Source organism: Thermobia domestica, chromosome 12, assembly GCF_964235325.1.
Source record: "Thermobia domestica chromosome 12, izTheDome1.hap1.1, whole genome shotgun sequence".
Taxonomy (NCBI): domain Eukaryota; kingdom Metazoa; phylum Arthropoda; class Insecta; order Zygentoma; family Lepismatidae; genus Thermobia; species Thermobia domestica.
The window spans coordinates 202,738,425-202,757,230 of record NC_137465.1 but is presented as its reverse complement, the minus strand read 5'-3'; the positions used below and the strand labels follow the sequence as shown (position 1 = coordinate 202,757,230).

Genomic DNA, 18,806 nt, shown 5'->3' with positions numbered 1-18,806 from the left:
TAATCCTCACACAAGCTTCTAGGGGTTTTATTCAATCCAGCCAGACGACTGCTGTGATAGAATTTTCTAAAATATAGGCAGTACGGCCATTAGGAAACGAGGCAGAATATGTAAAAAATAAATGAATAAGCAATGAAATCAACTTAAGTAATTTTATACAAAGTAGGAACCCTCTTTGTTCACACATGTTGGTGCACTCTAATAAGTCATGGAATGACCTTTGTAAGTCCTGGAATTTCAGGATTTTCAAGGTCTCTTAGCAGCTTACTAAATGGTGGACATATTGCTGAAGAAAGAAGTAATCATTGAGGAGTACCCGGCTAGTGTCTGATTTGTATGTAGGGTGTGGTAACATAAACAAGCTTTTGTGCGAAAAGCTCATGAACAGTCACTACATTAAGTGATTCTCCTTCTTTAATACGTATTTTGCTGTAGAAGACAAGGAGGGGAGTATCATGTCACCTTAGGCTGTATTAAGATGGATAAAGTGTTTGTGTCTATTTCAAATAGTAGCTATTTTACAAATTCTGTCAATGTTCTATGATGAGTGTTTCGGTATAATTTGTTATGTGCTGTATTTGATTGGATGTTTTAGTTTACTGCTATCTGTTGTTCACAAACGTAACTAATGATCGCGTACACCTGTCGGGGCTTTTTAGGACAACTATTTTGCATTGGTTTTTGTATTGTAATGTTTATATATATATTTCTATTAATATTCCAGTGATACTGTTAGTATATATTAATTATTACAATTAAATAAATTATTATTGAATTATAAATTATTATTAAATGACATTATTGAAATAAACAGTCCCAAGACCAAAGCAACATTATTTTCACCAACGTTCAGTTACTTTATGACTTTTTTCTCGACTACTGTGCATGCCAATAACGTCAATCTTTAAATTCCTCGTCATAGAGTATAGTATTTAACCAGTTTTTTATGTTGCCCTAATGGCACTGTTTCCACTTAATAACAGGAGATAATTATAAGAAAAAAGATGGAAATTTGCAAATTTTTCCTTTGTTAGTTCCCTCTTTTAGGTATACCAACTACAGGGTGTGGGTGGCTGTAAAGGTACCCTCTATCTCGGAAACCAGGGAAATACACCATAGGGACTTTTTGGACGATTTCGAAGGATGATTATAACACTTCCTTTATTTTCGCAGTTGTTACTTTATTTAATTTGTCAAATTGAGTGAAATCACCTGTTCTAGGCCCACTTCACACATCTGAATTTATTCGTATTTTTATTCATCCATTTCTTACTTTTTTTTTTGTTTGCACTTTTAACCTCGTTAATGAGTAAAATGTTTATAGGGTACAGCGGGGTAATTTGAATAATTTCAGATATTTTCTCATATATCTCGGAAACTGTAATTGGTATTCAAATATAAAATTGTGAACAAAAACTTTGAACCTTACTATTACTTAACAATTTTTCTTAAGATAGTGTCTGAGACACATCATTGTGAAATTTGGGTATTCAATTTCCCCGCCGAAATTTCGAAAAACGTAAATGTAAGGGGCAATTTGAATAACGAGTGGGGTAATATGAATAACCAACAAAATAAAGGCGCGCTGTTAAGATCTTCTTCCCGAGAAGACTGCTCCTTAAAATGTATAATAAGGCCATACGTTTCCGAAGGGGAGAATCGAAATTCTTCAATAGCTTATGGACTAAACTGGTAGATACCAGTATATGAAAACCAATTAACTGCCAGTCCAACAGAAGCTGTGCACTTCTAGGCTTCAGTGAACAAAATGCAGAACTGAGATTTACTAATCACTGACCTCGGGTTTTAGTGAATCCAGATAGTTGCCTCTTGGTGGTAATTGGCTTTAAGGGCCTTAAAAACAGAGCGATCGAGTGGTTATAATACGTGTGTTGTGTCTGGAGGTAGGTAAAGCATTTCGATGTCATGACTTTGGTAGAACTCTAAGGACAAAAGTTGTGAGTGAGATTTTGGGTTTTAAAGTCCGGACTTAAACGTACGCCTTTGAATATTACTACAGGAGGTATAAAAGACCTTCTGGCATTGCAGCATGCTATCAGCGTTACATTTTCTCCTCGCTCAACAGATGTTAAACTTACCACCTCTTTTCTACCCTTTTCTGCAAAAATTTTAGGTGTCTGTTATTTAGAGGAAGATTACTTTCGTCCATATTATAAATATGGTTACGATGGTTTATGGAGATCATACTCGTTCATTAATTTTCCAGTAAGTCAAAATAAGAATTCGCAGTTTCTTTGTTAACACTAGAAGCTTTCGCTTTTGACAAACAAATATAAAATAGTAGGTCTATAGTTTTAATTTCACTGCTATTCAAATTGCCCCGTTTTGAATTATCCAAATTGCCCCGCAGTCGACGAATATTCCATTCAGAACGTGGTATGAAAACTGCTGATTAGTTTACGCCAGCGTATACTATATCAATGCCCCACATGCTACTGATACGAATATAATCCAGAGCGGTTTCATTTTATCCAGTTAATAATAAGGAAAGCTTAAGGAAACAACGTTGAAAATTATAACGACCTAAAAATACACACATTCGTACTTACCTTGCAACAAACAAAAAATCGTATAAGCCTTCAGAATCGGAGGAATAATTTGTATTTCTGAGAACGACTTCTGCAAACCACCACCTACAAATCCACCACAGATTCACTAACATGGCGAGCCGCGTTTCCACTCCAGTTGGCAAAATGCTTAACATTATTCAAATTCCCCGCCTATTCGAATTACCCCGCTGTACCCTACTTTCATATACTCGTGGTGCTACTTTCTCTTAAAGAAGATTAAAATCATTCTGTTATACGTTCGTTTTGATGTCATTTTTATAAGGTGCTTTTGACGTGGTTTCGATTCCCTGTGGGAGCTCTGCGGTTTGCATCCTACGTTAAAATATAGGTCCACGTCTCATAGAGCCTCGCTGCTGAACGGGACGCTAAATTTAAAATCAAATCAACTCATATATATAAGGTGTAGGGGTAATGAGTATTACAGGGCATATGGTATCTTTGGACACTGCTTCCGTGAAATCTACGACTCTTATAGATGCTTATTAAGTGCCACTTCTTTTCTCTTGCTTGTGTTGGTGACATACGCAGGGCGGTTGGCAAGAAACTCCTATGCTGATTTTTTTTTTTTGTATTAGATTTTTAAATGCAATATATGTCGCATACGCTTTGAGGTAGCTATGCTGACTAAAATCTGGATTGAGATTTTCTCTAAGAAATACTTCATACCGACTGTTTTTCAGGTAAATGTTCTTCACGTTGCAAAAAGATCACTCTTGCTGGCATTCCTTAACTGATCACTATTTTCACGCCTCGTTTGGAAAGTTACAACAACCAAATCGAACATATTGCACAGCATAACCAAACACAATGCGTAACGGTTTGTGTCAACAGAACATAAAATTTGCGATTTAGATTGAGATAATCGTTATAACAAGTATAATTACATTTTGCGTCGGAGAATTTTTGCAAAAACAAGTACGGAATGATAACCAACGTCAGCAACAGAAGCTGCTCTTGAGAGAAATAGATTGATAAAAATTAACATTTTATCGATGGAAGCCACAGGTAATTGCGCAGAGGTTTCAAGGCATTTCATTTACGGTGGAAAGTATTAATGGCCTGTAAACTAAAGATCAAGAAAAACATACCAACCACTAGTCGACGCCCGGATTTCGATCCAATATGTTGGCATATGTTATGGTGGAATAAGCGCCGGATTTTGTGGCTAGCGCCCTTGTTAGAAACATGTTATAGGAGTGAGTGCAAAAGAAAGTTAATGATTAACGCCTTTGTACATAAAATGATAGTACAATTTTTCGTTTAAATATAGATATCGATCCCGAAGCCACACATATATGAGTAAGGAGTCAAATCATGCAGAGAAAAATTACATGGGATATCAGATTTGTTATTATCCAGGATGGTGCTGATATATATGCTTGAATATGTGCATACCATTTCCTATAGAGAATTCTGTGGTAACTTACAACAAAGAAATATTACATATACATATAGATGTGTTTTGCGTTTATGATCGAGTTGCTTTTCATATGTCAGGCATGCTTAGGATATCTTATTGCAGTGCATTATAACAGGAAATATTTATGTAGACAGTAGCGTGTGCGAAGGTTATCTTGAAACACGAAGTTAGTTCAGTACAGAAATCACGTTCAAGAATTAAATATATATTGTTATAAAACTTATGAGCAGACGTAGGGTGAAATTAAGATCAGACATGGGACCCCTCCATCTCCCCTCCAAGCAAATAATAGACGTGGTGAAAATGTTAACCAAACGAACCTCATCTCAATCTAATTCTCAGTCAGGAACACCCAACCAAAATTCAAGACCTATTGTAAATGTGTATAGCAAGGCCTTTCCTTTTCCCAAATATGATCCGAAAGAAATGACTATTCAGCAGTTCTTTTCCGCGTTTGACGACACTATAAAGCTCAACAAATTATCCCCGGATGAGGCTAAAGATCTAATAATAACATGCTTTTCAGGAAAAGATAAACAAAGATTAAATGTTTTTATAAATAGGAAGCAGTTACATACTAAATCATAGGAGACATTTAAGGAAGAAGTAAAAAAGTGTTTCAAAACACCGAAAGATAATGTAGATATTTTTGCTAAAATTCAAAATAGAGTTCAAAAGAAACATGAGTCGGTACAGAGTTACATATATGATGTATTAGGATTGATAGATAAAGGAGCGCCCACATTAACGGAAACCCAGATTATTTCTATTTTGACTAACGGTTTGAGCCATACTTTTTAGAAAGAGTAGGTGTGCAGCAATTTAATTCATTGGATGAGTTTATTCAAGCCTTGAATAATCTTGAAACAAATAGGTATAGGGTGAAAAATAGGAAAAAACATGAGCTTTATGCTAGGCTAAATTCATAAATGAAAAAGGAACTGCGTAAATTGGGAACATTGCGTAAATATATGTTGTCAGATTCTGAAACATCATCAGAGTCAAGTGAGGCCGAATTATCCGAGTCAGATGAAGATGAAGATAATATAGTTTTGCGTCAAAATAGGAAATCGCGTACTAATATAAGATCTAGTTCGCAGGTTGCGAAAGTGACCAAACAGGACGATAATAAATTTGAAACTAGTAGGTCGGAACGGAATAACAAAGAACATGACAAAATATCGCAGGCAATGGAGAATGTCCAGAAGCAACTAGAACAATTTACGTTGAAAATGGAAAATTTTGAGGATACACAAAAAGAATGTGAAGAAACTAATGTGCAGATAACACAGGGAAATAATTCTGCTAAACAAAATTTTAATCAGAACAACAGAGGTTTGCATTGAGGAAATATTCGTGGAAATTTCAGAGGAAATTCGAGAAATTATAGACAAAATAATTATCAGTCACAAAATAGTTTTGGAACAGGTTGATATAGAGGCAGAGCACTTAGGGGTAAAAATAATTTTAAAAGTAGAGGTCGGAATAATTACTACCTACAGCGGTCATTTGTACCCCAGATCTATCAAACTTGGCAATTACCAGTAGTTAATGACCCAAATTGTATGTCACAGGGAAATCTGTGCGTTCCACAAATGGTACCAGTACAACAAAGTTTTCCCCAATATGTAGTTCCTACTTATCAAAATATGCAGGTTTCAAACACAAATGCATCTCAAACGCAAGGTTTAAACTGAGTTCATCCGTGCATGACGACGGTGCATGTTCGGAGAATAACAATGTACAGCCTAATAATCAAAACCGTCAACAGAAAGATAATCTAGTCACATATAACGACTGGCGTAAAAGATGCTAAAAAATCGAAGAAGGAATTCATTCAAGTTCCTTTAAATATCGAAAACGAAATAGCTAAGTTTCCTATAGACGTAAATAAATTCTAAGACAGTCAATGCTATTGCTGATTCTGCTTCTACTATCAGCATTATAGAAAAATCATTGTTGCCTAGAAATGTAACACTCATTGAAACACAGACTAAAGTGTTGGGTGTATCTCAGAACCCCGTAATTATAAAATATATGGCAATTGTTAGATTTTGCATTAATGGAAGGACTTTTCACCACAAATTCCGTGTCTTAGAGCATTTTAAACCGAAAGTGTTAATAGGAAACGATTTCTTAATATTTCACCAAGCTAACTTGTGTCTATGAAAGAATCTTTTAACGTTAACTAGATTTGGATTACCACCCAAGAATGCAGAAATTGATGTAAACAAGGAGCATAATGTGTCGAATTTTGTATCCTTTTTGATTGAGGAAGCTCTTGCACCTAAATTTGTTGTAAAGAAGAGATCTATGTTACCAGCGAGATCTAAGGTTATTGTTCCATTGACATTGAAACAATCTAGGTCACATAAAGAAATTGTTCTTGAACCGAATCAAGAATTACCGGAAAGATTGGGAATTGAGTTTTATTTGCACTTAAATTTTGAAAGTTTACAAAATATTAATGTCAAAATTAATAAAATATTATTTGCCTTTTACCAAATCGCTTCAGTGATATTACAATATTATTATTATAGATTTTATTATTAATAATAATTTGATATATAAGATCAGTGTTAGCCCATGCCGTCACTCCAGTATACGCCACTGGTTAATTTTATTGTAAAAATTTTAAGTATGTTTAATTGGAATTGCTAATTTATTTGTACTTTAACACACACTACAATTTGTCTTTTGTTTTGTCCTGTTTGTACTATACACAGTATAATACAAATAAGCAGCTTACTATACACATTGTGTCCTTTACTGTACTGTACGAAAGATAAAGGAGAAATAAAGGGGGATTGGAACCTCTTTTAATCGCCACGTTTGATCTCAGGAATTGGTCCTCTTGGCGTCGCCAACTCAGCTACTCTTGGGCTGAGGTTCTCTGGCTTCAAGTTGATGGCGTTCTTCTTCGGCTCAAATGGATTGACCAACAGCGACTTGTCTTCCTCGTGTTTCCTCGGCTGAGCCAGCTCTTTGGTTCTCTTGGTACATTTGGCAGTCAGAGCCTCCGGTTTGACTTGGAACGCGTTCTCCTTCCCAGTATCCTTTTGGGCGGTCACCGCCTTCGGGGTAGAGATCTCTTCGATTCGTTTGGTGGCTGAAAAACACGTAGATACCAAATTATTTAAACTGCTGTACTACTCAGATGTCAACAAACAATGAAACAAACTACAGTGCCTGTCTGTGTACATAGTAGTAAAAGGTTTGAGTAAAATTGGATAGGTGAATCAAGTAACATTCCTAACTTTCTTCGTTATTAATGCTACGATCTTATGATAACATGTGATTCTAGGGTAAAAGTTGGAGGTGAATTATAAGCGCTAGCATAGTAAATTTTCCCGTCGAGGAATTTCAAATAAATTTGGTTATAAATCTTGTTCTGGTGAGTTAAATCTTTTATACGAGTTACTTCTTTATAAATAATATTAGCAAGTACTATAGTACATCTATAGTACATTCCTTAGCATTCTCTTACGTTGGCGTCAACATGTTTTTGTTCAATGGATTGGCCAAGCATGATGCATTTCCAGCATTGTTTGTTTCTGTTGGGTTCCAAAGAAATGTATAGACTTTACAATCGTTGTATTGTACATTGACCTCTAATTATGATAATGGAGGAGGTAATTGTATTTTTATTGAAGATAAGAAGGGTAAGGGATGTATCTTGCACTTGTGAATTGGAAAGTATGAGAAGCTGACAAACCAATTCCCTAGCACCGAAGCTATATCACATGTGGAGTGGACTTAAAGCTTGACGTGATTTCCGATCCATATGACTTCCCACCGGGAATGAACCTCGTATGCCATGTCGAAGGAAAATCAACGAAACAAGAAATATCAAATGCACTTCGTCTGCCTACAAACTCGGACTGTTCCTTATGACAAAACGAGACAAATCTTAAAAATATCAAGTAAATGCAAAAAAGGCATTGTTCTATTTTCACAATAGTTAGAAAAGTGCCCATAACTCTAGAACAACCAATCTATACATTCTGTTATATATGTGTTTAAATTCTTGAAATTGATACAACTTTTCCAGTGGTTCCATATAAATTTCGTAAGGGAGGAAGAGCAAACTGTGCCAGTTATTCTTCATGTAAAAGGAGCTACACACGAGAGAGAGAAAGAGAGTAGTATTAAAACTCATTAGGGTTTAAAATTTGCACTGTTGCAGCACGGAACGCTTTTGGTTCACCAATGCAGTATATGTTTGGTGTAGTATAGCATACATCCGATCCAACTATTCGGAACAAAGGTCGGCACTGGCGATACAACCGTTAGCAACGAACTCGAACTGAATTACTCTCTCGTTGTATCAATACACACAGAACAGGATTTTATGCTCGAAACGGCACTTTTTATTGATCAGTTTGGAAAGTTCAGCCTTCCTCAGTCACTCTTTTTTGCATATTCGTATTTTGAAAATCTCCAACGTTTCGTGGCACGTGACAATCTGTTTCAGAAAACTCACATCACACGGATTTTGCAGCACACATCCTTTCTCCACTTGGCCCGAGCTTGGTCAACTCAGGTGGCACAAAGCTGCAATTCTTGATGGTTTACCCGGGAGTTCCCGAATTTAGGATTTAGATTTCTCGGCTTTTGGCATCGATGGGCCATGTTAGACCGTCACGTATGGGGGATGACGTACCTCGGCGATCACACTATCCAGGGAAAGGGAAAGAAGGAGGCGACCTGGGACCTATATGTGAGGCACCACCCCGGCATTTGCCTGGTGTGAATGAGGAAAACCCAATAAAAACCTCATTCAGGATTGCTGGCCTGAAAAAGCTTTTCAAATGTTTTCGACCGAGTGCCCCCACCGGAAATCGAACATGAGTTCCTGAATGTGACGCACTACAGCGGATTGGGATATGCCGAGTCAATTCGACAACCATCGTGTACTGGTAGATAGGTTTTCCTCTATAGCCTGTCGTATGACCTTAGGCTACTGTGGAGTGGCTGGGAACTTGGCCGTTCTTCGACGTTTTTACAACCTGCATAAACTTTCTGGAACGAACGAGTTGCTATGATGTGGTTAACTGTATCTTCCCCTTTTGTATGACAAATGTTCTTCTGGCGCAGCATTATGCCCGAGTTCTAACTCATTCACTAACATTTCAGTTATCAGACGTTGTTACACACTCACACTAAAAAGTGGCTAAAGATTCAGCAAGAGTTGCGGACTCTGTTGAACACTTCGCTTTATATATTACCTCTTTGGCCATTTTAACCTTGTTATTATGGTCAATCACGGCGCATACACGCGCCTGCTGTTTGAATTGTGGCAATATTGCTGGCTTAATTAATCATTTTTGTAATCACCCGGCGTTACCTGTGGTAATTCCTTCGAGGGGTTACTTCTTGGTCGCTGAATTGTGGAAATAGATATAATTATTCCTTACGTACAACCAAACTAAAGCGTTAAATAGTATAATGATTACCTTGGTACTTGAGTGCAGCCTTGGAGACAGTCATGGGATTTGGTGGGATGATCACTCTGGTTTTAGGCTTCGCCAATACATTCATTCTCTCCGAACACACGTAGTTGCTCATTTCTTCTGTTAACTGTAACCATCAACAGATGGAGTTAAAACTAACAATGAAATACAAATAAACTACAAATTCAGAGGTGAAAACTCTTAGTTACATGTAGAGCTTTAAACTAACCTCACAGTATCAACTTTCAAGATGTCACATGACACCTCACGTCTGGCAGAGTGAGAATATTAACGAATTTCCTATTGAATTGTGAAGGTTATATTTGCCTGGATCACAGTGAGCACCGTATCTTTTCAACCAGTTCTGCTTTCTAACAATAAGACATGATCGCCCACTCCTCCCTTAAAGCGACATCTAGTAGTCCCAACAAATTGGGACGATTCTGAGACAACTTCAACCGCGTTCCAATTCATCTTACAGATCGATGGGGTTAAAATCGGAACTTCAAACATCCCAATCTTGTTGGAATTATCAATATGGGGATCTATGGCAGAAGTACTGCCATTTTGATGGAAATACTGGTGCATTTCTTACTACTGGACTGTGTAGGAAGCAGTTATTTACTCAAAATGTTCAGTCAGTTTGTTGCATTTATCATACCAAGAACAACAACCTTGGTATACTTACCAGCAGAAAGCGCTCTATATACTATAACAAAAATAACCTAAATTCACTGCTAATACAACTTTTGCAACTCACGATGTTGCTCATAAATTCTGCCATCTAACTTGAAACATGAATACATTGATTCACCACTGCAAAACAGTCTTCTATTGATCTACCGTGCATTTTAATGAACGTTATAACATACTAATTGAACCGCTTGCTTGATCCGAGTAATGTTACGCTTGTACGGAGTTGCTTTCCCATGGAATCCGAGGTTATACAGCTCACTCCTGGTAGTATCTAGCGAGAGTGATATGTTAGCCGCCATTGGGAACTCTTGATGGATGGCATGCGCTTGTTAACGGCGATTTGAGTGTGACACTCCCGACTGGTCACTGTCGTGGGACGTCAGCGACGCTTCGTGATACTGATGGTACCTGCACGTGCCCAGTTCGCTACTAGGTGATCGATCTTTTACTTTGCCGGACCCAATTTTACTCCGATGTCCTCTAATGACAAACAAGATATGTGGCATGAAATCATGATGCGACTTTCGAAGTTAATATGCTCGTATCGGTGCGAAATACTGAAGAAATCTGAACTTCTAGGGACGCTCATCGTCTCTGTAGAGCATGTTTTCATTAGGCTACGAGCACCTTAGCATAAATCCAATCCTATGCACTGGCAGGGGTGTGTAATGGCATCTTGCAAAGTAGTAGTAGTTGATATCTATGTGATATTCAGAAATGACACCGACAAATTATTCCTTGCACGCAAAACTTGAACGAACATAGACAAACGAATGTGCACAAGAGCAACATTTTCGAGTTACGGGCGGCCGAAAGCAGGAATTACTCGCGAATAAAAAGTCGGATAAGATAACATCAAGTAAAAATATTTAGGGATTATTTTGACTCATCATTTTACCTTTTTCGTCCTCTTCAGACTCTAACAAATGCTAGAAAATGGAGGTTTTCATGTTCTAAAACTGAAAACTTTCCGAGAAACAATGACTAACTCCTCCCCTTTTTCGCTCGCACTTTGTTACTAGGAGCCGTGAAAACTTTTTCCCCAATCGCTGAAAATCCTAGCCACGCCTTTGTTTGTAGATTCAACCTGTCTTACTTACTACCTATAAGGAGTGAGGTTATCGAAGAGCTTTAATCATCAATGTTTGATAAACTAAAAAAAAAAAAAAAAAAAAAAAAAAAACTAGCTGAGCCTGCGCTGTCTACACAGTGCACCATTCTAATATAAACGTGAGTCTTTTTCCCACTTTCTCACTCATGTCCCTATACAAACACAAGTGAGGGATGAGAGAGCTCCTTCGTAGCTAAATGGTTAGCGTACGCGCCTTTGGCGTGTGATACCCGGATTCGATTCCTAGTGGGAACTTATGTGGTTCAGATTCCATGTTAATCAGTAGGATCATGTCTCATATAGCCTCGCTGTTGAAAGGGACGCAAAACTCAAAATCAACTCAACTCAAGAAGTGAAGGGTGAGAGAAGTCAGAAAGGAGAGACTTGCTATACAGAAATATAAACTTAGCATTTAATGTATAAATGTTCGGGTAAGTTTGTGCTAAACTTGGAAAAGTTATAGATGATGGATTCTCCCCCCTTATAAATCCATATCTGAGTACGCCTTGTCGGAGCTCTACAGGTCTTTGAAAATGCCAGAGTGCTATAGATTTTGCCATTCCGAAAAATAAAGTGCCTGAATCTGCGCTCTTTGCACAGCGTATCATTCACATATGAGCATGCATCTCCTTGTCACCTGTACATCTCCCTTTACAGACACAAATAAAAGACGCCTAGATAAAAATCGGCAAGGGGTACCATAAAGGGGGGATTTTTTCGATTATTTTTTTCAATATCTCGCACCGTTTGCAAGATTTGAGCCTACTTCTCTAATTCATGTATAATCAATGTTTTCTTTCTTCTTGCATGCAATATGTAATAAGCAAATATATTACATACACACTGAATTATAATGTCAGTGACATATTATGGTGTTCATTGGCCAAAGAAATAAAGATACATCTTAGACTGGAGAAATGGTTATCCCTCGTTCTACATTATCATTTGACCATGAAACGAACGCCTGACAGACATGCAACCTCTGTATACAAATATGTGGTTTTGAAATGTATAACTCGTAGGATATGATGCTTTATTTTTTTTAAATTTCGACACTTCCAGTGTACCCAAAAATTGTAATTAAGAAATAACGGCCATGTTTTTTTAAATATGCAATTCGAACTGGACAATCTACACAAAATTTTGAATCGACCAGTGAGAACGGCACATTTCTAGTACTTCTGGTTATCGAGATCTCATTGTCGAAAGGATTAGAGACAAACATAAACTTTTCTTTGGAGACAAACATATAAACGTTTCTTGACCACAAACATATAAACCTACATGTAGCATTTTAATATACAGATAGATTGGCCACAAACATATAAACTTTTTTACCACAACCATATAAACCTAGCATTTTAATATATAGATGCTTCTAATAGTTGGGAATGAACTTCTGCTACAGAGTTCTACACGGATATTTTTTTCATTATAGCCTTGCTTAAATCTTAGAAGGTGAAATATACTGTACATGCCAGTTTATTAAAATTCTCATATTGAAAGTTTCATGGTATCTTATGGTATTAACTTTATGTGTTCATGAAACAATAGCGTTTAGCTTTACGGCGAACTACGTAATGATAATTCGGGTCAGGATTTCTAGGTGACCATCTTTTCCTTCAAGAGCACTAAAGGTCTTTCAGAAAATACCAAATGTGTCAAATAGTGCCGCCAGATGATAATAGAGATAATTTTCCAAAACCTTTCTTATTTTTCAGACCTTTATTTCCGTAATTTCCCCTTTAATTTCCATTTATCCCTACATTTCCTTAATTTTCCTCTAATCCCCATTTCTTCCTTTTTCTCTTTGCCCCTTCTTGATTCACGCGGTGCAGTTCCAATTTCCAAGGCGCACAAATTTCTTCATCAGAGAAAACACATGGTGTGCAAACAGAGTAGTTCTGTATCCACGATTAGGAATGTATGCAAGAATTTATTTCAGTAATCTAAAGATTTTTTGAGGGGTTCAAATTCGATATGAGGATAAATGTTATTAAAATTTGTAAAATCACTCTTAAAAATAGATTAAATTTACAGGAAAGTCGATATTTCGGGCGGATCCGGACCACCAGGACCCGTCCCCTGCGTACGTCCCTGTCCACCATCACATAAGCGTGTGATGGCTAACATTAAAATATTGAAACAAGACAGACAAAGGAAAACGGTGGACAATCCATCCGTTTAATCGAGTAAAAGAAGCTTGAGGCAAGTCTTTAGAAGAATTCGGATGTACTAAAAATCAGTGAAGATTTTAGAAGGTTTTCCTCCCGGGAAAAAAATTTCAATATACAGCGATTGAAAAGTAGTTCTGCAGAAAATATTTGTAATACACATTCATACAATCAGAGAAATGGTCTTGGGAGTGATTTATAGGGCCGCCTCTGAAATCATCACTGGTCGAAATTGTTAGAACTACAGAATTTCCATACCAACGTTTTTGCCAACAGCCTCTGTTGGTGTACGTAGGTAGAAGCTTTAGCATCTATGTACAAATTTTATCTTCAAGTTGAAACATTTAACAGCAAGGAATTGCTTAACCCTTATCCGGGCAAGACATTTTTGTAACGTAAACGGGCAACCGGGGCCTGTGAGGCCCAGTATATATTTTAAGTGCAGAATAAACAAAATCAATACATATTGTCACTTACTGTTCAGAGTAGTCTAGAATGTACCGGTATATATTTTTGTCAAGTAGCGAAACTTCGTGTCACGCTTTTGTAAGCCAAGCAGAATAGCAAATCCGGTCCAGACATTTTTGTAACGTAAACGGGCAACCGGGGCCTGTCAGGCCCAGTATATATTTTAAGTGCAGAACACTCAAAATTCATTGTCTGTTGCCGCATACTGTTCCGACTAAAGGTTACAATAGTCACGTGTTCAATATATGTGACAATTTGATCTAATATTTGACAGGAATTTCACTAAAGTTATACGGGGCCTCCTAGGCCCCGGTTGCCTGGTTACGTCAGGAAAAGATTTTCAAATTAAAAAAAAAAAAAACATTAGCTTTACCAACTCGATATGTTCATGATTTTAACTTCGACGAAAGATAGAAGAATTCAGTATTTTATGTCTTCGAAATATGTATGGTTATTGAGAAATTTTAGAAAAATGAAGCTACTGGGCCTGGGAGGCCCCGGTTGCCCGGATAAGGGTTAATGTTGTGAAATACAAATGTTTTAATTACAAAAGGCGTTTCAATAAGTTTTTCGTACACGAGTATAATACTTTTATTAATTGCAATACGATGATGAAGTTCTAGGTGCATATATTTTGATCCTTTGGCTTCAAAATGGTAATAAACATTGTTTCCTATTGTTCGTAGATAAACCATATTCGACACTGAAATAGACATCAGTACCAGACAACGATCGGTAACGGAGTTTCTGTTCAAAATTGGTAATAAATAAGATACATGAATTCATAGGAAAATGATTCCGGTTTATGATGATCTCACATCAGACCGCGCCAGTATCCAACGTTGGTTGCAGCAGTTTAAAAACCATAGACTTTACAGAAAGTAGTGCCCTCTTTTTTTTTCTGCGATCAGCGCGGTGTCATTATAATAAACATTTTGGAACATGGCTCCACAATTAAAAGTAGCGTTATCGTTTGTCACTGGATAACGTGCTCTCCAGTCCAAGAGAGTGGAGCTGCAAGTAAGCTAATGAAACTCCATAATGATAATGGAAAACCTCACATAGCCATGTTTACAAAGCAGAAAATCATAAAATGGGATAGGAAGTCGTCCCTCAGCCTCTTTATAGTCCGGACTTGGTTCCTTCGGATTTCTTAATGTTTGATCATCTGAAGGCCCGCCTGCTAGGAAAAACACAAGACAGTGATACGGTCCTCATTTCTTGTGTGAAACAATTGTGTAAAAGTCAGCTACCTGAATTTTACCAAAGTGCAATCAAGGCATGGAAAGAGCGTTGGACGAAATGCGTCACAGCAAATGGAGGCTACATTGAGTGACAAGGTCTTGTAGCCAAAGAACGAAACCATTTTTACCTAAAATTTCACCATCATATTGCAACCAATAACAATATTATAACCATCTTGTCAAAACTTCTTGAACGCTCCTTGTATATAGACGTGTAATTTATGCAATAATAATAAAAATAATAATAGGAATAATAATAATAAATACTTTACCTTCCATGGCTTCCTGACGTTAGCGTATTTATCAACTACAACTGGCCTTGCCAAAATTGGGAGACGTTTCATCGTCTTTGGATCAACCTTTTTCTGTTGGAAAAACAAAAAATAACCAAATGATAACATTAGTTCTTCAAACAACGATTTACAATATTGTATATTTAACTCTTAACCAATGATTTTTAACAGATAATTAAGCGGAATTTTTCCATTAATCATTGTCTTTAACACACACTATTAATTTCAATATTTGTATATTCGTTACGAGCGACAATACACAGAAGAAAGTACGATAATGGCGAAACAATTTCGACTTTGAAATTTCAACGTATTTACGTGTTTTCTTTATCACAACTATACTTAGTAGAGGAACGAACCAAACGCACATCGCAGTAGAGGAGATCACTCTTTCACTGTTTGTGTGTCTATTCGTTCGAATATATATATATATATATATATATATATATATATATATATATATATATATATATACTCGCCTACTGTAGAGGTCATTTTGGATGAAATTTTAAATTTAAGGTTTACGTGAGTTTCCTTAGGGACCAGGTTCTATGTTTGAAGGCATCATCCCAGCATTTGCCTGCTGAAACTAAGTGAAAATCCTGGAAAATTAAATCAGAACGTTTGAAAATGAGGTTCTGCCAACTAACAAGCAAGAACAGCGATTAATTAGCCTATACGACCACTCGATAGGGCATGCTTCTAAGGACAAACTTATTTTTTAACTTTAAAGAGGCCCACTCACGGTCCATGGTTTGCGCAAACAAGGCTGTTTGTGCAAACAGTTTGACCGTGTGTGGCGATGTATGAACTGTTTGCGCAAACGTTTGTGCAAACATTTTCCACATCGAACTCGTTCGAAAATTGTTTACACGAACATGATGTTTGCGCAAACACGTGGACCGTGTATGGGCATGTTTGTGCAAACACGAGCTTTATTTCCGAGTAGGAAGCCTAGTGTACAGACGATTATTTCTTGCGCTATGGCGTCAATGAATAGGAATCAAGAATTCTGTAGAGAATTTATTGACCTTTATCGAAATTTGCCTGAACTGTGGAAGGTAAAGAGTGAAGATTATAAAAACAGGAATTTGAAAAATGCGGCATATGAGAAGTTATTGCAGATTTCAGATGAGAAACGACATGGCCTTGTGTTGGCTTCACACGGCGTCCAATTGGCATTGAGCGGTGTTGACAGTTCGCGACAAGCAGTTATGTACGCTGTCTTCTCGCGCTACTGCGAATCTTGACAATATCACAGGCGCTACTTAGAAATATTGTACTAGCACATTAACTGCTCACTTTACCAAGTAGAGAAAAGAATTACGAACAAATACGTGAAAACTACATCTTTCTATGTCAACTGGTTGTCATGATAGACGCTTTGAAAGATTTCCATATAAAACAATTAGTAAAACGAGCGTTGAGTCCCGCGTCTAATTTCCAGTGGATTTTGTTTCGATTTGCAAATAGAACTCACAACTTTTATTACAGGATAATCAGGGGTATAGCCAGCAAGTTGTTCTAGGAGAACATTACTTTCAGGGGGAGGCAAGCTTTTCACATATTAAAAGCAGAACAAATTACCTCTTTCACAACATGAAAGCATTTTAACTTACTATACATACATACATACTATGCGCATATTATATTTTCACAATGCTTCCTTATCAAAAGACGGATCGTGACAGTAATGAAGTTAAAAACCGGAGTGCAAAAGATTAATCAATAAGCTATTCATAAGAAAATAAATGCTGTTTATAGCAGTCTGTTTATCTGACTTTGTGTTTATGTAGGTTAAAAAACTAAAGAGGAAAAAAAAAACGAAAAAATATTAACTCCGATATTATTATGCAATAATATAGTAGTGAGTTCACAGTGCACCCAGTTAGGGAAATGAGAATATAAAGCATATGATTAATTTTAGTTGATTCAATTAGGTATAGAAACCGTATTGATGATGATTGATTTTTTAAAAAAAAATTCATATTTTATTATAAAGTCCTTCATTTGCATTAACTGTTAAATAAGTTTATTAAACATATACCAGACGAACCTCATTTTGGAGCTGGAAATAGTTCGGAAAGACAGAGCCCCCTTTTCCCCCGTGGCTACATACCTTTGCAATCTTTGCCATCATCGTAAGAATAAAGCATGGGACGTTTGTAATTTGTTTTGAAATTTACTTCAAGATAGACCCTTTCTTATTCGACAGAAGGAACGCAGTATGTTTTCTGTTTCTTTTTTTCTTTCACGTTCCACTGCCTTATGTACGACATTTAACACCCTCTTTTCTCCTCTATAAGGGAATCAAAAGCATCAGGCGTCTGAATGCTGTCATAAATTATCGTAACCCAAAACAAACTCGAGCATATCGAGTTGCTTAGGAATCAGATGGATTACTTTCGTGGCACCTACACGAAGAACAAGGGTGCTACTTGTTATGAAAACGGAGAAGGAAAGAAAGGGGCTAGTGTAGAATTCATCAGTGTCTCGTTGCTTTCTTTCGTGGTAGTTCGTTTATTCTCCAAAATTATAGTTGACAATGTCTTTAAGCATACCGAGTACAGCAGAAGTTTTATTTTCTGTCTTCCTTTTTTTCTTTTTCTTTCAAGTGCTACGAAGTCAAGCTCGAAGAATTATTTTTTGTGCTTACAGTTTTTGGAACCCATAAAAATAAATTTACAAGAGTCAGATTCAGACAAAGACGAAATATTAACTGACATAGATGATAGTGAAAGTAGTGTTTAGCATTTTCACTGGAAAAGTTAACATGTAAGTAATTTAGTTGCTATATATACTTCTAGGATGCACAGTCAAAATTCTTGAGTTTGCTGGAATAGTACATCTACATTGTGAATAATGTTGCCAATGTATGTGTCATAATCAACCACTCTTTCATCCACACCCTCTTCTTTCTTTTTGGTTTCGCGGATATTTCCGCTTCCAAAGCACAAGCAATTACTATCGCTAAACAAGCTGCTTCAGTGGACATGCTTACGCGATTAAACTCAAAATTGAACTGAAGTTTGTGCAAACAGTTGTATCGTGTGTGGCCGAGTGTTTGCGCAAACACGATGTTTGCACAAACATGATGTTTGCGCAAACCGTGGACCGTGAGTGGGCCCTATAAGAGTAATATGAAAATCTCGAACTACAAATCAAACAGGAGAGGAGTGGTAAATTACATAAACAGATCCTATATCCATATTGTAATTAACTAGCAAATGATCCTCTCCTTTGGTATTATTTCGGGCAACATTTTGCATTTTTCTTTCTGGACTTCCGTATAGGATTCGATAGGCGACGAAATTCGAACGGCTCGCATGTTCACGTCAGAGAACCACTCACACGCC

At 36.9% G+C, this 18,806-nt stretch overlaps 1 protein-coding gene across 1 annotated transcript in view; it reads right to left on the bottom strand.

Annotated features, from left to right (window-relative positions):
- Positions 1-6,448: 6,448 nt before the first annotated feature.
- The window catches only part of LOC145666938 (uncharacterized), a 49,895-nt gene continuing 37,537 nt past the window's right edge, over positions 6,449-18,806 (bottom strand). Inside the window, exons 7-9 of the mRNA XM_081734553.1 lie at positions 15,430-15,522; positions 9,468-9,591; positions 6,449-7,120 (exon numbers count right to left, since the gene is read on the bottom strand). Of these exons, the coding sequence (XP_081590679.1) occupies positions 6,831-7,120; positions 9,468-9,591; positions 15,430-15,522 (507 nt within the window). The 3' untranslated portion in view covers positions 6,449-6,830. The remainder of the gene's footprint in view (positions 7,121-9,467; positions 9,592-15,429; positions 15,523-18,806) is intronic.